The sequence below is a fragment of the Amphibalanus amphitrite genome, unplaced genomic scaffold, assembly GCF_019059575.1.
Source record: "Amphibalanus amphitrite isolate SeventyFive unplaced genomic scaffold, NRLGWU_Aamphi_draft 000753F_arrow, whole genome shotgun sequence".
Classification (NCBI taxonomy): domain Eukaryota; kingdom Metazoa; phylum Arthropoda; class Thecostraca; order Balanomorpha; family Balanidae; genus Amphibalanus; species Amphibalanus amphitrite.
Genome location: NW_024882247.1, coordinates 240436 through 264470, shown reverse-complemented (window position 1 = coordinate 264470; position 24035 = coordinate 240436). Strand labels below are relative to the sequence as shown.

Below are 24035 nucleotides of genomic sequence, written 5' to 3'. Positions count from 1 at the left end.
CACGGGGGACTAGCCATGCGCTGATACGTGCACGGCTGATAGGCATGTGACGAAGAACTTTCACAGCTTCTGGCACAGATCACTTGTGATCTCAGGTAATTAGCGTCTGAATCTGAAGAACCTATAATGTAGCAGAAGATTTTCATCCTGAATGGGCCGTATGGTGGCACCAGGACGCATCATATAGAGGAGTGTGCGTGCAAAGGCTGAAGAGGAGGAGAATCAGGTCCGCCACCATAAGGTCCGTGGCCCACCCACTGTGTCGGCCCCCAGGCAATGCCAAGAGTCAGTAAACGGTTCTGCCTCGGAGTTGGCTGAGTCGTTTAGACTTGGTACCTTCCTGATTCTCAGCTTTAGGCAATGCCATTCGACTTCAGTTCAGCACCATCTGAGGGTTTGGACTGGGCCTGTGACTTGTGAGTGCAGCGTAAGATCCGTTACTATTTCTTGCAAGGATGCTGCTGGCAGCGGCCATCACCAGGCACTACTACAGCTGCTTGTAGTGGCACATGCCCAGAACTGGAGCCACGAGCAGTCGTGCACGCGTTCGGCCAGGCCAGTGCTGTCCGTCATCAGCAAGATTGCAAACATATTGCTTTCATAATGGGGTGAGGATGAAGTTCATTGTTCCTCTCCTCCTGTGATGTTCTCTGCCAGCTGTCTTTCCATATGCACAATCGCATTCTGTGTGTGGTTGTGGGTGTTTGTGGGGGAGGGGCAAAGCTACACTCAAGCACAGCGGTCACCCAAAGGCGCGGTGGTGTAAAGCTTGCGCCCCTCCCTCTGCCGTCTCTGCAACTCCGGGACTCGGGGAGGTCGTCTAGCGAATTGGAAAAGGTCATGCATACCAGCATAGCTTAGTGCTGTTTTTATGTCTTTGTAGATATATTTGGTGCTCTTTTACCGCTGCACGTCAAATATACAACTGAAGTAGTGTTGAACGGTGTCCAACAGTCATCAATACCACTGCAACACATTGGCTTTGCATATTTATAGTCGTTAAAATGAAGTCATTTTTCCAAGTAAAATTAAAACTTCCAATGCAACCTCGCAACCCCTAAAAGTAGTCTGATATCGTTATTTCTGTCACTGCTAGATCCAGAACGGAGCAAAAAAATGCAATAACATCAACCCCAAACTGTTGACATGGTAACCTTGTTCCAACATAAAATATTGCTAATTTGGTCGATTTTCCGCTAAAATTAACATTTTCATTTTGAATTCGTGACCCCTAGAAATCGTTTGGTTTCGTTATATTTGGCACAGATGGAATCAGAATAGACCAAATAATGGGAAAATTGACTCCAACCTGTTCGCATGGCAACCTTGTTCCAAAATAAAATAACATTATTTTGGTCAATTTTTCGCTAAAATTGGCATTTTCATTTTGAATTCGCGACCCCTAGAAATCGTTTGATTTCGCTATTTTTGGCACAGATGGAATCAGAATAGACCAAATAATGGGAAAATCCACCCCCACCTAAAATTTGGAAAATTGACCCAAAAATGGGTACCCCTAGTGGCCAGGTGCGACCTGCCGCTCCGGGTAGACCGGGACGTCGGGAGCGGGTCGATCCGACCGGTCCGTCGAGCGGAACAGCACTCGTCGCGCGCGGCCGAGTCGCCGCTCCCGGCCGGCACAAACAGGTCCACAGCGCGTGGAGAGAGAGGTAGAGAGAGGGAGAGGAGAGAGAGAGAGAGAGAGAGAGAGAGAGAGAGAGAGAGAGAGAGAGAGAGAGAGAGAGAGAGAGAGAGAGAGAGAGAATGGAGAGAGGGAGCGGTCAGCGGACAGTATAGAAAAGAGAAAAAAGAAAGAGAAACAGAAACCAAAGGACGCAAGCGAAAGAACGACAGGCTAGACGAAATGCGGAAAGAGGAAGGGAATAGACGCGGGCGTCGAGTGCTTCCACATGATTCACGGTTACGAAACCCCACCTAGGGCTGCAGTTCGATGACTAAATGGACAGAGATGGAATCTTTCTCAATCCCTGATAGTTCGAAAATACATATACCTCCGTCCTCCAGTGTCTTTGTGCCATGACAATGTGAAAACTGAGAATCTGCCTTCTTGCAGTTAACGTTCGAAGACAATGAAAACAGACTCTTTGCAGCTGAGGTAAATGGATTCTTAATATGTTGTTAATCTTGGTTGGCGACTCTGGTAAACTGCTTTGGGAAATAAAGCAGAGAAAACAACACCTTATCCAATCAACAGCCACTACAGTCAGCAGTCCAATAAACGGCGATACAATGAACAGCCAGTGACGTAAACATGTGGAGGACATGTTATTAATATAATAATAAACAGTCATTATTGCGTCATATAATAGGCTAGCGAATGCAAACGTCCACAGTTGCAAGTGCAAAAGGTGCATTCATTTACTGTATCTAAGAAGCAGGGACCAACTTGTTCCATGTTGTGCTTTCTCGCTGTTAGGTACGATGTGGAACTGTCATTCTCGTTTTTTTTAAGGGCATGATATTGTGCGAGCGCATGTCGCCTACGCGTTCAGACGAATTTCTAAAGTTGAATCAGATCCGCTGACATTTTGGGCATCTTCATGGAGCGGAACTTTGCTACAAAGGGAGATGAAGCTGAAGTTTTACTGGAGATACTGCTGCTGATGGACTAAGTGTACACAGACACAGAGAACATTCACAGCCGCTAAATGCTCATCAAGAACAGGCGCGATTATGTAGAATATCTTCAAAGTACTCGCATGCAGTGTTTAGAAATGATGGCCAGTATTCATAATCAGCATAATCAAAATAAATGAATCGAGGCATATGCGATTGCATATGTGCAGTGGCCCACTATAGATAACCGCTTATTATATGCCGTGTGCAAGCTGCAGCAACGTGGATGTTCTTTCAAATTTACTAGTACCTGCATGTGCATGCATCGGAACAACGTTGTAAGTTAGGCAGCCATTTACTAGCAATACCATGTATCGATGAGCATAATTAGTTTCCATCTACCATACCTTGCTTAGGTTAGGACCGTTCTGTCCAAAAGATGGACCTCTCAATAAACCCTGCTTCTGACACGGCTCACGTTCGTGGCCCACTGTAGCAGTGAACTACGAAGTCTGCTGGCTCTCAAGGGCGACTTTTCGAGAGGTGCTGAATCAGAGTTGGCACTCGTCGCCGCAAGTAGCCGAAGACGGGCCAGCCCGCGAAAACATCCATCTTCCCAGATGGCCATTGAAAGTTCGACAAGTGGCTATTGGTATCCCAGGAAATAACTGGCAATTTCTGGGATCAAGCTGGGATGAAAAAGTTGGATGAACTTGTGTGAATAACGGAATGATTTGGGAAATGATTCCCGTTTTCTTTAAAAGAATAATAATACCGCAATTTAAATAATATTTGGTTCATCGTGTCGACCTAGTTGACATTTTGTTAGGCTAACCGATAAAGTTCAATTATTTGTGATTTCGGTAGTCGATACTTGCTGCAAAAGTAATGTTATCGATGTTTTACGCCATTAGATATCAGATTCAAAAAAATATCCAAACAATATTTGGTCCGGAAGCCGAGCCTAAAACACGCGTCACGCACCATCCGTAGCTTATCAGAGAAGCTCCTGCCTATGTACAGCACATTATGTCCACGCTCCTACGCTTTCACCATCGACACTCATTGTCTGGCCTGGGAGGCAGCATTGGACAGGCACAAAGCGACTCCGCCATTCAGAACTGCTGCCTGAACCGTCCTCTTTTTCATCTTTTTGCAGCACCTCAGATTGCAACCTGCTCGTCCCATTCACGAGTTAAACGAGCCATCATTTCGATGAGCGCTCGCCGTCCGCTAGATTGGTTCCGTCAAATATCTGCCGGTAGGCTTTAGAGAGACTTCGTCATGAATGAAACGCCTCCAATTGAAAAGGGGCATCAGGGAGCTCTAGCAACCTCTAAGAGATATTTTCTTCACTGCCCGGTGTTAATAAACAAGAACAATGCAATGGTCCGATACATTATTAGTAGGAGCAGCAAGATGGTCGTATGATGATCATATTCTTTATGGATTAGGTCCTGGACTCCTGAAGAATAGCATGAAATGCGACTAACCAATTAGCATACCCATGTTAAACATCTGCATTCACCTCACTTCATGAATCCTTACTTTTTTTAAGCTGGTTCAAGGCATACGAGTATGTGCTTACGCTGACGACGGTATCTTTCATTAAATTATTCAGTGCTACCGTATCGATGTTAGGCGGCATATTGACTACCGCCAGCGACAGGCATCGAACGTCAAAGAAGTTCCGCTATGGTTGGTCAGAAGTACTCAGCCGTGAGTTGAAACAAGGATACACTCAACACTACTAGGCCACAAGGCATGACGCTCTGGGTGACCCGAACCCAGGCAGCGCCGGCCGCCCGCTCCCAACCCGGTTACTCACACACTGAAGTGATAAATGAAGCACATCCATCCGCCGGGGTGCTCCAAAAACAGGTACACGTTCTCCTGCAGGCTCTTGGGCTTACGTTTCGTCGAGAACACATACTTTGTCTTGAACTCTTGGTCCATAGGCAGGTAGATGGGGTACAGGTAGTTGCTGAGCCCATTCGGCCCGGTGCCATGGTCGATCTGCGTCACCACCAGCTCGTCGTCCTCGTTCATCTCGCCGTCCAGGTAGAGCAGCTGGTCGGGCGAGGGCGAGCGACGCGACTGGCCGCTGGGCGTGGTGGCCTTCAGCAGCGCCGGGCCCGGCTCGGCGGCTCCCACTCCGCCGCCCGCACAGCCCTCATGTCTGCTGCCCATCGAGCCGCACCGCTCCGGGAGCGCCGCACGACTGGAAACTGCCGCCGCCGCGACCGTCGCCGCCGCCGACGGCAGGCCACACCTCCCGCTGACGTCATCGGCACAGACACCTTCGACGGGATGACGTCACGCGTCGAGCCGGCGGGAACGCACCTCACCTGGAGCCCGGGCGGCTGAGCCCCGGCGGTGCCGGCGGCCCCGGCGCGGCGAGGGACCAGCCACTAGCCGGGTAGTCGGACAAATTGAACGCCAAGGAAGTCCTGTTCCTGGCTAGACTGGAGGAGGAAAAAACCGGATAGACCGTGAATCGGATACGGAGAAAGTCCTATGTTGGCCGTAGCGGCTGGCTGAATGCGAATAGAGTCGAGAACTTGCAGTAATCGCGGACAAAGCCGCCCAACAAAGCCCGGCGCTGGGAGACCTGCGGACTCCAATTAATCCTAGCAACATCCAGCATAAATCTTGGTCTGTTGCGAGGGAGAGAGCATCATTCGTTAAAACTGTTGACCTGCGAAAGCCAAACGATTATTTTAACAGACTAACTCTCTAAGTGTGCGACAAACATGTTTTGAAACCATTGCACGTCCTGATTCCTGAAACTTACGATCGTAGCAGATAAATAACTTGATGTGTTGCAAAACCACAAATTTCTGGAAGCCGGTCAAAACATATTACACGATCTTTGAGTTGGCCAAAACATGAAAGTGTCTAAATATTTCACCGCATTGCAGGAGACGACACTGCGGACTGCGGCCGTGGCTGTGGAGTTTGGGGTTCGCGTTTGGCGCAGAGCCAATGCGCCGAGCTGGTGGTCCTGCGATAGGCGTTATCACAAGTGTATTCGCGGCCATTGGGGCGACGTACGAAAAGACGAAAACAACTGGCCCCAAGAACTTTAAATTATCAAATAGCATGCACCTTTTCCTTGATATGTAGAGAATTTACCATTAATTGTTAGAGAAAATTGCATTTAAAATCTTCCATTTATGCTTTTTTCATCGTTTGCACAGTATGTTCTTTTACTAAGCTAGAAACACTAATTAGAAATAGTTCCCGCATCATCAAGAACAATAGGGAAGGCTTGAAGTGAATACAATAATCTAAACGGTTTTGTAATCCATGGGAAGACACTTCTAAAATTGCCAGTAGAAATATTAAAGGCAAAAGTTCAACTTTTTCACAAGACGGATGGCTATTAACCTATTCAACGTGTGACAACTCAGCCGGTATATCGTCGCCTACAGCCCAGCTTTCCCTAGTGACCGATAGAGGCGCTGCTATCGATGTCCGCCCGTGCCGCCTAACGGGTAGACTGTGCCGCAGCGCCTGTGTGTAAGGCGGCACAGTATACGTTTCAGGTCCGCTCGGCTCTACCATACTAGGCGTTGGAGGAAGGCATCGTTTTAGCAAAATACCTCAAGAAAGAAAGAAAATAAATACAATAAAATTAATAATTGTGTTGAGTTGATGATGTAGCTTTATTCTGCAGTTCTAATAATAAAATAGCATGCTTACCATGCCATGCATACACAAATAAATAGCATGCACCAACATCTATACAATTTGTCCGAGCCAAAACTACTAACGCGGTAATTCCATGTCTATCGCCTTTCCAGTTGGCTAAGAAGATAGCATGGGCATTGGGCGGACCCTTTCTCGGGCGTGCTTCAGTAGTATGGCTGTGAGACTGGCCAGGTAGATCATAGCATGACGTGTGTCTCCCGGAAGCGCTGTCACGACCCCCGTCCGGTAAGCCCACAGCGTCCGACCCAGCCTGACGAGGCCACCGACCCGCTCAGTTCGGTCGACCAGCTGAGCCGACCGCCGATACCCAGCCCGGCTCATCTTCATCAGTGGCTGGTCTCAGACCACGTAACGGCCTGGCTACCCTGCTCCCTCCCCAGACTCTCCCGCCCGGTGGCTTGCTGCCGTGGCCGGCAACAGCCCGCCCCGTCGCCTCGCCGCCGCCGCGACCTGTCCACGGTAGCCGGTACCGACGTCCCCGTTTGAGCGCTGCCGCTGACATACCCGATGGACTCGCGTGCACCTCACTCGACTGACCGGGGCAAGCGGTGCTGCTGGGGAGGGGAGGGAGGGGGCTCCAGGGACCACCGACCACCATCCACCACCTGTTGTGACGACTGTCCGACCTGTTGCAAACGACAAATGGACGACGAACGGTCGGCAGCTACATTTATGGTCAGCAATTTATTCGCTGCCATGATAAATTTATGTCCAAAAATTATTCATTTAACATTGAAAAGTGACGCTACCAAAACCGGTTGTCAGTGAAGTTCCATGAGCTAGGCAGTGTCGTTGCGTAATCAAGTTCCGTAAGCAGCATTGGAATCGAAATGTGCATGGCGAAAGATTATAAACAGTTTTTGTGTCCTGAAACTTTGTGAGCTGCGACGGGAACGCTCCCACTCACAGCTGCCGGCGAGTTCACCTGCAGTTCCGCACGGAGTCGTCGGTTCAGTTCCGGGTACGGCGTTCGGCGACGGTCCGCCCTCCGAATCACGTTCTGGGACGGCGTCTCATCAGCCGCAATGGCACCGGGCCGCGGCGCCGTCGATGAATGGGGTGTCATTAACGAAAACCGCCACTCGATTACAGCCACGGAGCCAATGAGCGTGCATGGCACCACATTATGTGAGCGGTATTCTGATCGGGTCTTGTTCTGTGAAGCAGTCCGCTTCAGTCGGCTCGCAGGGTGGCATTAAACTAGAACAAGGTCGATGGCTTTACAGAACTGTCGCGTGTTCCAATAGCTATTCCGAATGGGTCAGAAATAGTCTCTGGTGGAGTATTTAGTCGCAATAATCGCTGATGAACTAATGAAACTCATTTCTCAGTCTCGAACCAGCCTATGTGCCGGGGCCAGGGAAGGGGGAGGGGGGTTCTGCTGCAATGGACAGGCGCGCTGCACAGTCCACACTAACCAGCGACCACAGCGCCGCACTCATGACGGCGGCCATGGCTTAGGCCGGGGCTCTGGCTCTGTGGCCGAGCTGCGACGAATGTGGAACTTCATTGGGTTCTTTGCGGCGCGAGTTCGATATTCGTGGAACCGATAGGCTTCATCATCCGAAACCAAACCAAAATACGAAGCAATGGTGATTAGCGGTTCCTCATTTCTGTGCTGGCCGTTGGATGATGGTGGTGAGGGTCATTGATGGTTGAAGAGCTGCGACTTAGCATGCCACCCACGCTTGGCAAACCGCTTACTGCTCATACGTTCGCCACGAGCACGAACCACTCGAGAAAACGGTTACACAGATGATAGTCAGACTCGGAAGGAAAGGATCAATCAAATGAGATGCAAGTTATACTGGACTGACGGCATGTGGTGACTGCTCTTGTGCAACGAGAATTATCGTTGCATCGTGCTTGCTGAAGCTTGAGCACAGTCACCAGACGGCATGATAGTCCATCTGGTAACTGTGTACTAAAGCTTACGCAGCAAGTGTAATTTGCAAATCATATGTGTACAGACCTCTGCAAACTGCGTGGTAGGTATTCTTTTTTCGACAAAAACGAGAATAACGCGAAGACTATAGCTATCGGTCATTCGGAAATCATAACAGCAAGACGCGCGAGACTCCGCACCTTAGATTGGCATCATCACCTATTCATTTTCCATCTAGTTCGGCAACAAAACCCAAAAGTGAATTAAAATGAAATCGGACTTACTCCACAAGAGTTCGTTGGGTCTCTTGTGGAGTAAGTCCACAACGAACTCTTGTGGAGTAATAGTCAGGGGAAGGAGGCACATTTTTAGCCCGAATAACGCAAAATTGAGTAGAGCTTAGCGAAGGGTCGTTTCTAGCACAAAATTGATCGCTGAATCCGAATCTGACCGGTGCGCATCTCTAACTCGTGTTGCACCACTTCCAGAGCACGTGCAATGGCACGGTTCACATTTTTTAGAGAATCGCACCCTTCTGTTAAATACCGTTGTAGCATTATCAATTTTTGAGATCTTATTCTAAAACTTTGTTCCTTTACTTAAAATGCATTGCTTTAGTGATCAGCGTAATTTTTTCACTGCTCAGGCAGTCCATGACGTCACTATGACGTCATTAATTGACAAACACGTGAAAAATTGTTGCATGACATTAGAACGTTTAACTTTATTCACGATAAATGCATGACTATGCGGTAAAAGTACGTGCAGCATGATCAGGAAACATTTCCGCGTTGATCCGTGCCAAATCATCTTCACGGAGGTGGAATGGGAGAGATGTGGAGAACGTGAAGTGTGAGTCACCGCCTGACAGATTTTGGTCGAAAGGTGATAGTAGTAGAGTATGCTGCTTAAGCACGTGAAATAAAACATTTTATACGGTTTTCACCGTTAAATAGCGCTGCGGCGGCATTTAAATGTTATATCGTCTGTATCAAGTATGTATGACATGATCTTTTGGTGACACATTTTTTATAGTTTACATGTAGTTTTAATACTTTCAACAGGTTATTTTAGTCATGAATAAGAATGGCAGTAGGAAAGCGTGCAATTGACATAGTCGACGAGTGTGTATTTTGCGAGGAAGACGGGACAGAAAATCAAAAGCTCTGCTTGGCATCAAGCGTTGGAAAGGAGAATATCACTAAGCTGTTACCTTCTCTTAAAAAAGACAAAAACAAGAGGCGACTCTCTGACAGGTTAGACTCCATTTTGAACGAAAGCTGTGAATTAAAGTACCATAAAAACTGCTACAGGGTGTTTGTACGTCACAATGGCACAGAAACGGCTCAACACCCTGATGAAACCCAAAGGCTTCGACGAGAATCTGTGGATTGGGCGGAATGCATTTTCTGTCAAGAACGAAAGACAATGGAGTTGCATATCGTCACCTCACAACACACCGCACAAAAAATACGATATGGATGTGAAGTACACCCGTTCATGTCACGACGCGTTCCACCGTATCTCGACATAATAGCAACGGGCATAAGGTATCACAATGCGTGCTATGCTGCCTTCTTAAGGCAGTCCTGGGAGGCTGGATTAAGATCCGGGCTGTCGACTTCAACGCCGTCCAGTGACGACGTCCTGCAGCTCCTAGCAGACGAGCTTCTGACGGACACCGACCCCACCAATTTGGACATAGATTCCATCTTTCGTCGCTACCAGCAGATATGCGAAGATCTGGGCATCGAAGTCCAACATGCATACTCGTCAAGGAAGACAACGTTCGTGACTGCCTTGAAGCTGAAGCTGGGCGACGCCTTCGATGTGCACGCTGTCAGGCGGTTGGGGACGCTATTGACGCCCATTGACCTGTCCCAGACAAAATCTCAAGACGATGATGAGCACGAGGACTTGAATGAACAAGTCTCCCACCTCGCCCGTAAGATTCGAGAAGAAATTCGAAAAGCACCCAATTATGAAGGGCTCCATGGTGATGAGGAGAGCGCCGTAGCCTGCGTCCCATCGATTCTTCTTAGCTTCATCCGCCAGCTGCTAGACTCGGGCTCCGGTGATGGTGATGACACGGGACGGCAAGCCCTTTCGATTGCACAAGACGTGGTGTTCTGCGCCTCAAAGGGCAGGAAATGGACTCCGAAGCACGTGGGACTGGCCAACACCATACACCAGGAGACGCGATCAAAACGGCTCGTACAGATGGTACACAACGCGGGGCATTGCCTTAGTTATAAACAGCTCCTCACTGTAACAACAGGCCTGGCAGAAGCTGTCCTAAACAGCGCAGATGAAGCAACTGGTGCGATAGTGCCTCCGAATCTGGTCCCTGGCAAGTTTGTCCATTTCGCTGTGGACAACATTGACATTCTGGATGAGTCACTGGATGGAAAGAAAACGTTCCATGCGACTCAGGTGAGACGTTGTCTACCGTCCAACTTTTAGTTAACCCTGATACGTGCGACATCCCAAATTAGTGCCTATTACGTCTTTTGTGATCAACCATGTGTAAAGGTCGTCCAAGGCCATCTGAGGTCATCATTAAACAGCACATTACCAAGGCTTGCCGTGTGTCATTGGATGCTATTGTAGCGTTCAACTGCAACACGAGAGGTTTTAATTTATTTTGCGTTGTAATTCTTTTTTTTTTTTAAATAATTTACAACAAGAAGTTTGGTCATTGGCTATGTCTATCTGGTCACTAGTTTTCCTGACACCTTCCGATTGGGTGCTGCTATGTTAATGTGAGATAATGTAAAGTATGAACTACCCCTCCTTAAAATGGTTGATTAAAACATGTAAGCATCTATTAATTGGTAGGCATGAAAGGGCATAGGAACACAACGCATCGTCTGCACCTAACTGTTTCTACCACTCAGGTTTTATTTTGTTGTCATATCAATATGCTATTGCGTTCCTAACAATGTTTCGTCCGTTCGCAGATGGCTGCGTGGCAGCGAAACTCGTCCCCACCGGAGTACCTGCGTGACATCCGACCATCAAAGAATGTGGTTTTGGAGGCGCCCTATTCCCTCCATAGCCTTCTTCCTTCCGGCATGGACAGCTCCAAGGTGCAGCCTGTCTTGGCGGCCGTTCCGAAGCTGGACAGAAATGGATCCACTCCATCCAGTTCACAGTTGGCTGAGGCCAGTGACATGGCGTTTCTCTGTGAGCGACAGAAAAGCGCCAAGAAGAGTGGATGGACAGCTCACAACACAGATGCATGTAACACTGGTGTGGAGCACGAACCATCAGTCACGGGACTCATGCCCATTTTAAACGCACCTGCCCATGATATGGACACTCTCTTCACCGCAGTAAAAAGGTGTCGTGCTGTGGCATCGGCGCTGGGACAACAACATGTTATCATCACAGTAGATGAGGCGCTTTACCAGAGGTTGGTCCCTCTGAAGTGGGCCCACACCGACCTACAAGAGTGGCTGATAGTCAGACTGGGCGGACTACACACAGCATTGAACTTCCTTGGTGTGATCGGGCGGCATGTCAAAGGCTCCGGGCTCCTCAAAGTCTGGGTTGACAGTGGTTTGTTTGGTGCGAAAACGGCAGAGAAGGTGCTCAGTTGCGGGCGATCCTACAACAAAGCGATGCGAGGGCACAAACTAACATGGCAGGCCCTGTGGGACATTCTACTGCCCATGGTCTTTAAGTTCATTCACGAAAAGAACGGAGACTTCCACAGAAAACTGGAGCTGGCAGCAGCAGACAGTGCATCAGGTGAGCTCATCAACCTGCTGAACACGCACACTTTCCGTGCACTCCGCCAGCAGTTCCACGACGCGGCGGGTCCGAACGTGCGGTTCTGGATGGACTAATTGAAGATGGTAGAGCTTCTGCTCAGGTTTGTGCGTGCACAGCGCACAGGTGACTGGATTCTTCACCTCGAGAGCTTCAGAGAAATGCTACCTTGGTTCTTCATACATGACCACCAGAACTATGCGAGGTGGGTATTTGAGAGTTGGTACTACGAGCCTAATATTTTTTTTGCTTTGCTGGTTTAATGCGTACTCAATTAGGCATCAAATGCTCTTGTTCTGCTGAATCATTGGCTTTCTCTCCATTTCCAACGTTAATACTTTTTGCTGTATATTCCAAAGTTCTGTCTGACATTTGGGCTGGTTTTGATGTCAACATTATGTGAAATTAGCATCGTTACTGTATAGTGCATCTTTGACGTCTGACGAATCAATGAATAACAGATATAGCATTTCATTTATAGGATTACATGTCATTTACACCCGCCGCCCTCTGTTTCAGATGGGGATCAGTGTATCTCGCAGAGATGCAGCAGCTGCCGTCGGAGGTCGAAGCAGAGTTTCAGGCGGGAAACTTCGTCGTGAAGTGGTCCAACAGGAGCTTCTCCGAAGTTGACGCCGACCACGCCCTCGAGTGGCTGAACTGTGTAGGAAAGGAAAGTGGTGGCATTGTTGGAATCACAAAAACACCGTCAGCGCTGGATCGGTGGGCGCTGTCCTACAACCTCAGATCTATGATCTCGGCAAACACCTTGGAACTCCTGGGAATGTCAGCAGCAGCCGAATATAAACATCACAACGAACAAGGCACGTCGCGTAAAGTGAAGGATATGGCAGCCGAGGAAGCACTGAAGAAAACTCTGCAAAAGTATGAAGTAGTGCCAGCGCAAGACGAAATCCTCATGAACATGACAACCAAGGAGGCATGCCTGCCAGAGGTCCAACACGCTCTGCTGTCTGCTAGGACACAGGGTGAACAGCTGCTACAGGACTTCGTTCGCACAAGGCTGGATCCTGTGGAGGCCTCTGTCTGCACCTTCTACTCTCCTCTTAAGAAGCAGAGATGTCTGACGTTCGCGTCTATGCTCAAAACGAGCGCAAAACCCCAGAAACAGGATTCAGTTGAAGTGGATGGCCGCCTTCTTCAGAGGATCATGGGGCTCTACGAGTCTGGTCGTCCTGTGAACATCAACGTCATCATGCAGCACGAGCTGACAGCTGTTCCCACATCCATTGCACTGCCAGATGGAAAGCTGCGAAGTGGTCAGAAGAGTCAGCTGGTAACCTGTTTGACCACAGGCGTGGAGTGCCCTCGCTCCATAGCTGGCGACGAGCAGGCTGCAGTGGTGCTAGATGCCATGGGTCTCGTTCAAGCCCTTGGAAAGCCAGCTGGTGCCACAACGTTTGGAGATATAGCACGCGCGTTTTCCAAGTCTGTCCATGATATCGGCGTGCTCCACGGTTCGAAGCGCGTTGACATCGTATTTGATCGGTACAACTCACAGTCGATCAAGTCAACAACTCGCGACAGGCGGCAAAAAAGTCACCTCGGTCAGGGTGAGCATAACGAGCATGCTACTCATGCCACGGCTATAACAAAAACTACCGTCCTCCCGGCCGAAGACTGGAGAAGCTACCTCAGCGTACCATCAAACAAGCCAAGGCTTGCTTTATTCCTCGGGTCTTCTAGGTGGTAATTCTAACTGACTTGTGCATGGCACTCTATTAACCTTCGCCCTGGTGGGGGGGGGGCCATTTTGGCCCCCCCCCTGTGGTTTTTCAGCGATAACTCAGAAACCACTTGAGTTAGCGCCCTGAAACTTTGTATAGCTGTTTATTCAACATTTTTACATCATGTCCTTTTTTTGGGGGTTCGGGTCAGGTCAGGTCAGGTCACAAGGTCACCAAAACTGACACCACCTCTAAAAAAGTTCAAAGCTCTCTCAAAGGCACAGCTTTTATCCGATCGATGTAAAATTTACAGTACTTGAAGATGTCACCCAGCTCTACAAAATGGCTATCTCGGATTTTTTATAAATGTGACCTAAGGTCAGGTCAGGTCATCGCTGCTCCCCATTATAAGTCAATGGGAGAATCGAAAAGTAGTTGTTTTTCAGCTAAATCGGGCGTGATTGTTCCTATATTTCGTTATTGAAGTGTCTTGGGTCAGCAAATCACAGCCCATGTGAAACCATTTGCTTGTGACCTCGCTGAGGTCACGCTAGGTCATCTCCCTGGTCACCAGAGGTCACCAGCGGTTTTTCTGCACTTACTTGTTATTGAATAGAGATAGAGACTCCGTTCGACGTTTATCGTGTTTGTCTCGTCAATGCGGATCGAATGATATGCAGCATGACCTATTTCGGTAAGGTCATGACCTTGACCTGAGGTCAAATTTTCAAAATGACCTTTCGAGGTCAAACTATATATCATTCGACGCGTCTCGACGAGCCAAGCACGATGGTGCATGAATCGTTTCTCTATTTTCTCGTGAATGCATGCTATAGTTAAAAACATTTTCAACGAAATTTGCCAAGTTGACCTTGCATGACCTCTGTAGGCCAAACCGTTGAGCTGAGGTCAAATCTGACGAACCTTGGCGAAAGAGCTTGAAAAGAGCTATCGATTGCTTTTTTCCGCGGCTCTCTAGCTCTTCTAGTTTCCGAGCTACAGCGGAATATGTCCGGCAACACCGAAAACACTGAAATTTGACCTATGATGACCTCTAGCGACCTCAATATTGACCTTAGCGAAAAAATGACCGAAATACTTTCGAACGTACTTGTTATGGGCTTTCGTTTGCTTTTTTCCGCGTCTTCCTAGCCCTCTTCGTTTTCGAGTTAGACGGGGGGGGTCATTTTGGCCCCCCCCCCCCCACCAGGGCGAAGGTGGCTCAGACCCACACCAGGGCGCGGGTTAACCGGCCTCTAGCGATGTGCCAAATTTGAGGGCAATCGGCCTAGCCGTTCGCGAGATCTGGAAGCGGCACCCTGCACGTGCGCACGTGCAAAATGGGTCCCAACTGACTTTTGCACGGCACCCTACTAACCGGAACCTAGCCGTGCACAAAATTTGAGCGCAATCGGTTCAGCCGTTCTTGAAATCTGGAAACGACCCCTGCACGTGCGCACGTGCAGCAGCACCCCAACCGTGACACATGGTAACGCATTGCCTGGTAGGAGCCTACCTTCATGCCAAGTTTCAGCGCAATCGGCCCAGTACTTATCGAGATATTGCGATTGTTGCAAAAGTGACACCTCTTCGTTTTGCACGTGGCACGTGCATAAGGGGTCACCCACATGCAACGGTAATAGTTCACTTACTTGGTAGAAGGAATGAAGCTACCCTATAAAAGTCAACGCAAGTAAATGGGTCCAGTGCATACTAAGAAATTTTCATTATCCTACGTAAAGCCTCGCTCGCTCAGCTCCCTCCGTAATAAAACCTTTAAAATACCAAATGGTCGGTTTTTACGTTTTTCACTCTGCTGACGTAACCGTGACCCCCAGTCAGACGATTTTGCCACCAATCGACGCGGAAATGTATCCTGGTCATGCTGCACGTACTTTTACCGCATAGTCATGCATTTATCGTGAATAAAGTTAAACGTTCTAATGTCATGCAACAATTTTTCACGTGTTTGTCAATTAATGACGTCATAGTGACGTCATGGACTGCCTGAGCAGTGAAAAAATTACGCTGATCACTAAAGCAATGCAATTTAAGTAAAGGAACAAAATTTTAGAATAAGATCTCAAAAATTGATAATGCTACAATGGTATTTAACAGAAGGGTGCGATTCTCTAAAAAATGTGAACCGTGCCATTGCACGTGCTCTGGAAGTGGTGCAACACGAGTTAGAGATGCGCACCGGTCAGATTCGGATTCAGCGATCAATTTTGTGCTAGAAACGACCCTTCGCTAAGCTCTACTCAATTTTGCGTTATTCGGGCTAAAAAATGTGCCTCCTTCCCCTGACTATAAGTCCGATTTCATTTTAATTCACAATTCATCTCCACATCATGTCTTTAAAAAACCCAAAAGTTTATAGTTGCGCCTTAAAGAAACTTTTGCAATTTGTTGCCACACAAGGCGTTCACCTTGTTTAGTGATAGACCTAATCGAAGGAGTGGAGCATGACGCATCTATTTGCAGTGAGTTCCGCCCGACTGATAGCATAGCCTTTGAGTTATTATCGGTTATATGTCGAATAAAGAATACCTACCACGCAGTCTGCTGAGGGCTGTACCTTCTTACTTAGTCAGACGCTAATTTGTAATTAAAGAGCTTTCGGCATAATAAGAGTAAGCTAATTAATTAGGTTCGATATAATACCTATTGCCATTTCAGCATCAATGTAAGAAATATTTGTTTTATGGTCACGCGATACATCTTGCAATCTCGCCACAAGCAATATGTAATTATATTCAAGCCCTAAACGTATATCCCGCACAAGCCGAAGTATTCCGTGGATTGCGAGTTAGAGACGAGTACCCCATGAACCTAGAACAGACTTCTGCCATTGCTTTTATCGGTCTTCAATGCGCCTGATCGGCGACCTGTGAGTATTGACTTGTGACCGTCCGTTCGATATGGCGACGGTCGCCGACTCCATTCTCCGGGTCGATAGTCGACCACCACGCTTCCGCTCTTCATGTTTCATATGTTTGGACATCGGGGACTGCACGCGGTCAGCGGCGTATGTACTAGTGGTGCCAATTTCATGAAATTTCAATTCCAATTCCGATCCAATTCCAAGAAATTGCCAAGTAAATTTCCAATTTTGTCCAAAGCGGGGGCTATTCCAATTTTTAACGATTTTTGCATTTTTTGCGTAAATTTTAAGTGTTTAAAAGCGTTTTAAAGGCCTCCGTTTTAAAATTTTAAATTTTAAAGGCCTTGTGTTCCGATTAATTTCCAAAAAATGTTAAGAATTCCGTCCAAATTCCAAATTGGAATTGGACAAAAATTGGAATTCCAAGAAAAGAAATTCCGATTGGCACCAATAGTATGTACCTACTGCACGAGCTGTATGAACCATTTTTGTTAAAAGGTGGACTATAGACCAACAACCAGAGAACTGAACTTGAACTGACCGCACGGGTACGGGTATGTGATGTTGTGTGTGTTATATATATATATATATATATATATATATATATATATATATATATATATATATATATATATAATATATATATACTCGTGTATATATATATATATATATATATATATATATATATATATATATATATATATATATATATATATATATATATATATATATATATATATATATATATATATATATATATCTTTATACGTCAGTTTCTCAGATTATAGTATCAAAAACTTTATCAGAAACTTATCCTTCACCCACGCACAACTTGTCCATTAGACGTCCAGTGTCCACCTTTCACCCACGGTTCGTTCATTGTTCTTCTACCATCGTTCCACCGCTGATCCACCATCCACAACTCATCCACCGCCGGTCCCAATTTTCCTCCGCCGTCCACTTTCCACCCCGTCGCTCACCCTGTTGCGTCTCTCGTCCCGTTGCTGCCGACTAGGCCGGTGAATCGATGGAGAGCGGACCGGTCGTAGCCCCTGCCAGTAAAACACGCCGCCCCGCGCCAGAATATGCCGCTGTGCGGCGTCAATCAGCGGCGCGGGCGCGGCTAAAGCGGCGCACCACCACTGCCGACGACCCATTCGGCGGTGAGATGGTGGTGAGGGTCATTTCCGGGGGTAGTATCGGGGTTATGACATGGTCGGGAACCCGGCGCCCTCTCCGTGCAGCGTCTGTATGGGGAGAGAGCGGTGGCTGGGTCTGGGGAGCTCAGCAAGACGTAGGCTGAACCAGTAGGGGAAGTTGGACCGGCTGGGGACTACATCTGAGATGCCTATTTTTCTTGACTGGTGGGTGAAGTGCTTCAACTCTTTGCAGCGGCGCCTAGCGTCTTGAAATAAGGAATCGTCTTAATTTGATAGTTACGAGCGACCTGTGTGACCTCGTATTTTAATTAACACTAGAGGTACAGGTTTACGCGATAGCTGTATGTTTTGATTTATGTTATGTTACGGGTGCATTAGTTTGGGTGATTGACTTGTATTTTTATCTGTATTATTTGGGTAAATTTGGGTAGCTGTTTTTAATTAAACTGTAAGGCGTGCCCGGGCAGCGCTTGTCGAACAGCACTGCGGATCCGAAGGTTAGGACTTGAATTGTGAAAAACCGCCCACCCGCCGCAAAACGCAAACACCGCAAAACGCGCAAAACGCCAACGCAAACTTCGCAAAAAAGAAACAATCGCCCGCCCGTCGAAAACCGCAGAAAAACGCAAAAAAGCCGCAAAAAAACGCCCGTCCGCCGCAAAACGCAAACACCGCAAAAAACGCAAACACCGCCGCCGCAAAAAAAGCCCGCATCGCCCGCCGCCAACCGCGAAACGCCGCAAAAAACGGCCGCCCGCCGCAAACCGCAACACCGCAAATAACGGCCGGCCGCCGGCAACCGCAAAACGCCGCAAAAAAACGGCCGCCCGCCGCAAACCGCAAAAAACGGCCGCCCGCCGCAAACCGCAAAAAACGGCCGCCCGCCGCAAACCGCCGCAAAAAAACGGCCGTCCGCCGCCAAACGCAGACACCGCAAAAACACCCGCAACGCCCGCCCGCCCGCCGCCAAACACAAACACCGCAAAAAAACGCAAATACCGCCGCAAAAAACGCCCGCAACGCACGCCCGCCCGCCTACCCTACTCTACCCTACTCCTACTCTACCCTACTCCTACTCTACCCTACTCCTACTCTACCCTACCCCTACTCTACCCTACTCCTACTCTACCCTACTCCTACACTACCCCTACTCCTACACTACCCCTACTCCTACACTACCCCTACTCCTACACTACCCCTACTCCTACACTACCCCTACTCCTACACTACCCCTTCTCCTACACTACCCTACTCCTACACTACACTACACTACACTACACTACACTACACTACACTACACTACACTACACTACACTACACTACACTACCCTACCCTACCCTACCCTACCCTACACTACACTACATTACCACCGACAGTCTAAGTTTCAGCTAAATCGGCCCAGAAACGGCTGAGATATTGCAAAAACAAATTAATAGTATTTACTGGCGAATCCCCTTGGCGAGCGGTGCCTTGTGTCGGCCTTCGTTGTCAAAAGTCAATGACCTGCCGGGTCTGTTTCCACTCAGTTTTTTAAGCGAACAACTGAGCCTAAAGCACGTGCCCTCTGCTCGGCGCCGGTCGCGGCCCCACCACGTGCACACCGCTGAACCAACCCCCTCGAAAATTTAATACGACAAATGAGTGCACGCGTCCGACTTGCAGTGAAAATTTCACCCCCGTAGCCCTTACCGTTCCCGAGCAATAGCGTGTTTTTGCCGATTCTAATGTTAACCCTATGGGCACGCGAGCACGCGCCGCGGGCGCACCCCCGGCCCCATCACTGAGAAAAATCCTGACTCCGCATGACACCCCCAGGGGGAGTTCACCAAAACGACACCCCAAAACTCCCTGGTGGTACTCCTCATTACACCCCCTCTAAAACTCTCCATTACACCCCAAAACTTCCATCGAGAAACGCTCTGTAACTCTCCCTACCGTTTTAGAAAATTCTTCATTACTCTCCTTTACCCTATCAAAACAAACAACATACTCCCTGAAACTCCCTTCCATTACTCTCAATGACTCTCCTACTGCCTCATAATTACTCCCGATTACTCCATTCAATGATTCCCCAAAACTCCGTTTACAGCTTCATGGTATACCTCTTGTTACTCCCCATCAAGCTCACCCAAACTTCCCATCACTCCACTCCAGCCCCTCCCACCCCCCCCGAAAATAAATATTGGACGAATAGTGTAACCACCCAAAGCTCGTGTACCGAAGCACAGATAAAAAATATGTTTCAAGAAATGTGTATTCATAGTCCGGGGCGGTGGGAGGCTTAAAAAATTAACAAACGCTTTCGACATCCCGCCACGGCACGCTCTCCGGGGATCTCACTCCATATGCTTCACGGTCGCGAGTTTTGATGTTAAGAATCCAAAAGGCGGCCTACCACAGCAGGAATGCTTGGTCTGGTGGTGCCGCTACCCTACCACCTCCTGGGCCTCGACGAATACTGCGTATTCTTCGTCCGGCTCGCCTTTCACGATGGTGGGATGGATATTTTGCTGGCCTCCGTTGGCTTCCGACGTGTCTTGCGGGATGCGCTGCAGGCTCTCCAGCTCATCCCCTGCAAAATGTTAATAACCATGAAATTATAGGTACACTTAACATTGCGTGGGAGGAAATGGAGGAGAAAGAAAAAAAGAGAAGAAGGGGAAATAATGAAGGAGAAAGGGAGGGAAGGAGGGGAGGAATGAAGGAAGGAAAGAAGGAAGGAAAACAGGAAGGAAGGGAGGGATAGAGGGAGAAAGAAAGGGAGAGAGAGGAGAGGGAAAGAGGGAGTGAGGAAGGAAGCGAGGAAAGATGGAAGGAAGAAATGAGAGAGGAGACTGAGAGGTAGGCAGATGAGACAAGATGGACGAGATGAGACATACGCGACCTGACGTGTTGGCACTGATACTGCATTTCGGCACAGTGATGTCAAAATAATGAAAGCAAGAGATTGCAAAGTTAGCATACTTTTTATGCACTACAATTTTGATAAAGTTAAGTTTCAGTGAAAGTCTAAAGGGCAAGTTAACAGCCTCCATCTTAGTTGCAGACAGAGTAGAGCAATGCTATAAAACGTACCTACTTGAACGCTAAAAAAGTTGAGCAGGTCGCTAAAAATAAGCTAAGGACGTTATACGCTGCATAGGTAACCATGTTAACATTAAAGAACGAATTCAATTATGAACACTTCCTAAAAACATACAACAATTTAGACAACATTTATTTAAACATGCTGGTTTGCCGTTGGTTTTCATCATTCATGGGCAGTGGCAGTGGTAGGTAACTGTTTTTTTTTTATATGTATGTAGGGGCTAGGAAAATCAAGGCCTTTATGCCAAGATGGTTTTATTTTCTGGCTCTCCTTTGCAAGCCCTTCAAATTTGATATTTGTCATTGGTATAGATATTAAAATAATTCGGCAATAACAATAGGATCCACGACGTGTAAAGCTTGTGTAATCCTAACTTTCCAATTTATTCGAGGGAAATAATGTATGATATTTGCCAATACCTAGAAACTCAGAGCATGCTGTTTCCGATATTTATCTCACTCAGGAACAATACAAATCAATAACCCTTACAGAGACCATTCCAGCCCATCAAGAACATGATGGGGTTACCATATGTTCTTATCACAGCATTATAACACTTTGCACTATAACAGCATGATGAGAAATACAGCTAAGCTTACCTTTAAATCCAAAGTAAGGTCCAATTATCCGTCACTGTATATAGGTCAGGTCCGTCTAAGTCAACACGCTCTTCACTAACACCTCGCCCGCCGCCCCGCACAACGTGCTGTGTACTACGCGCAAAAGATGGCGGCCACCGCGGCAGCTCCTCGCGACGTATGCTGAGACCCCTTCGTAACTCCCCTTTTACTCCTGTCGGAACGTTCGGGAAAGGTTTTTCGGAAGTAATGGAGAGTTGCGTCACAGAGTTATGGGGTGTCACACATGGAGTCATTTCGCCATCCATTAAGAACTCTTGAAAACTCTTTCGCAAAATGAGGAAGGCTCGAAGTTACCCTAGAACACACTCAATACCTCTGCTGGAAAGGGAGTTATCAATGGTTTTAAGGAGTTTTCAGGGGAGCATTTTCAAGAGTTTTGACCCATATGGAGTCAATTTTTTTCTCAGTGATCATGTCCAAAATTTAATACGAGCTACGTGTAAAGGTGGCCCACATCGCTGTAAAATTTCACGGCCGTAGGTCAACGGACGCCGCCGCGGGCGGCGGGGTACTTTTTAGGATTTATAATATAGACTAGAGGTACACTGTACAGGTTTGCGCGATAACTGTATGTTTTGATTAATTATATGTGACGGATGCATTAGTTTGGGTGAGTAGCTTGTATTTTAGCTGTATTATTTGGGTAGATTTGGGTAGCTGTTTTTAATATAATAGCGATAGTTGCGGAGTGTCCAAGTCTTTTGTATGTTACGCCCTTTTTTTAACTCAACCCTACCCCTACCCTACCCCTACCCTACCCCTACCCCTACCCTACTCCTACACTACACTACACTACACTACACTACACTACACTACCCTACCCTACCCTACCCTACCCTACCCTACCCTACCCTACCCTACCCTACCCTACCCTACCCTACCCTACCCTACCCTACCCTACCCTAGGCCCTATTTTAACTCAACCCTACCCCTACCCTAACCTACCCTACCCCTACCCCTACCCTACTCCTACACTACCATAGGCGTAGGAACAGGGGGGGGCCGGGGGGGCCATGGCCCCCCCACTTTCGGAGGTGGGGGGGCCAGCAATGTTAACTGGCCCCCCCACTTTTTGCTGACTTAAGTGTCTGTCTGTACCTAACCTACCACCCGGTAACTTGACAACTATTCAGCTTGCCCTTTAATGAGGATTCCTTTTTGTTTCTACAGCGTTATTGACCGCAATTTCCTTCACTCAATGAAGGAAACCATATCAGAGACAAGACTGTGAGTCCTGGTGACAGCATTTTGTTGAATACGAGGCGCGGGACAGCGAGCACTAAAAAGGTATAGGCAATACTAAGACAATACTAGCACGGTGCAGGAGAATGCGTATACAAACGACCAACGCTTGACCTTATCTGCTTGGGGTCGGCATAGTTCGTCAAAGACGTACTAGCTGGGGGCCAGGGTGACCGTGCCTCAGCCTCGTTTCAAACAGGCTGGGGGCCAGCAATGTCTGTTTCTGCCCCTCCCCCTTCCACTTTCAGTGCAGTGACGGTCGCAGAGGGGGATCAGGGCCATGCCCTTCCCCCCTCCAAAGGCTAATCAGGGGGCCATCATATCATTTGGCCCCCCCAAACAACCAATGGGCCCCCATGGGCGTATGGGGCTCTGGCCCTTATTCGATTGTCACGAGACTCAAGAATCCCACGCTAGCTATTAACAGCTCCCAAACCAGTCTTTGAGGGTCCTACACTGATCTCGGAGGGCCCTTCAGTGGCGGTCAAGCGCCCACATTGACCGCTGAGAACCCACATTGACCTCATTTGAGGGCCCCTAAACCGGCCTCAAGGGCCCAGCCGGCGTCTGAGGGCCTCACACCGGCCTCTGGTGGCCTCATTTCTGTCTCTGGGGTGCCTTTAGGTGCCTTTGAGGGCCCCGCACTGAATTCTGAAGACCCGATGCCGGCCTCTAAGGGTCCGCATCGGCCTCTGAGGGTCCACCTTGGCCTGAGGGGTCCAACGCCGGCCCATGCCGGTCTTTTAGGGCCCCACACTGACCTCTAAGGGCCCATGCTGACCTGTAAGGACCCACATTAGCCTATGAGGCCTTGCACGGGATTCTGAAGACCTGATGCCGGCCTCTGAGGCCCATCTTGGTTTTTGAGGGCCTTCTGCTGGTCTCTGGGTTCCAACACCGGCCCATGCCGGTATTTTAGGGTCCCACATTGACCTCTAAGGGCCCCGCACTGGATTCCGGAGATCCGATGCCGGTCTCCAACGGTCCGCATCGGCCTCTGAGGGCCCACCTTGGCCTATGAGGGCCCTCCGCTGGTCTCTAGGTTCCAAGTCCCTCCCATGCCGGTCTGTTACGGCCCCACACTGACCTCTAAGGGCCCATGCTGGCCTGTAAGGACACGCATTAGTCTCTGAGGGCCTTGCACTGGATTCTGAAGACCCGATGCTGGCCTCTGAGGCCCATCTTGGTTTTTGAGGGTCTTCTGCTGGCCTCTGGGGTCCAACACCGGCCCATGCCGGCATTTTAGGGTCCCACACTGACCTCTGAGGGCCCATACTGGCCTGTAAGGACCCACATTAGCCTCTGATGGCCCAAGTCGGCATCTTAAGGTCTCATCCTGCCCTTTGCAGGCCCTGTACTGGTCTCTGAGGGCCTTAACCCT

The 24035-nt window shown here is 48.5% G+C and overlaps 2 protein-coding genes across 4 annotated transcripts in view; one reads left to right on the top strand and one right to left on the bottom strand.

The window, feature by feature from the left end:
- The window catches only part of LOC122365639 (potassium voltage-gated channel subfamily KQT member 1-like), a 110490-nt gene that overhangs the window by 41252 nt on the left and 45203 nt on the right, over positions 1-24035 (bottom strand). The window contains exon 1 of one of the 2 annotated variants that reach the window (XM_043337031.1): positions 4406-4785. The exons of the other annotated variant lie outside the window; for it this stretch is intronic. Coding sequence (XP_043192966.1) covers positions 4406-4767 — 362 coding nt within the window. The 5' untranslated portion in view covers positions 4768-4785. Of the gene's footprint in view, positions 1-4405; positions 4786-24035 lie in introns of those variants that run through there. 2 annotated transcript variants of the gene reach the window in all.
- On the top strand, positions 9127-17696 carry LOC122365640. 2 transcript variants are annotated; one of them, XM_043337035.1, is made up of 4 exons: positions 9127-10609; positions 11137-12155; positions 12470-13524; positions 17538-17696. In XM_043337035.1, exons 2-4 carry the CDS (start codon positions 12034-12036, stop codon positions 17543-17545), a joined length of 1185 nt encoding a protein of 394 aa, XP_043192970.1. In that variant the 5' UTR covers positions 9127-10609; positions 11137-12033; the 3' UTR covers positions 17546-17696. The 2 variants fall into 2 exon arrangements, with proteins under 2 accessions (XP_043192970.1, XP_043192969.1); XM_043337034.1 differs by lacking the exon at positions 17538-17696 and having other exon boundaries at positions 12470-13669.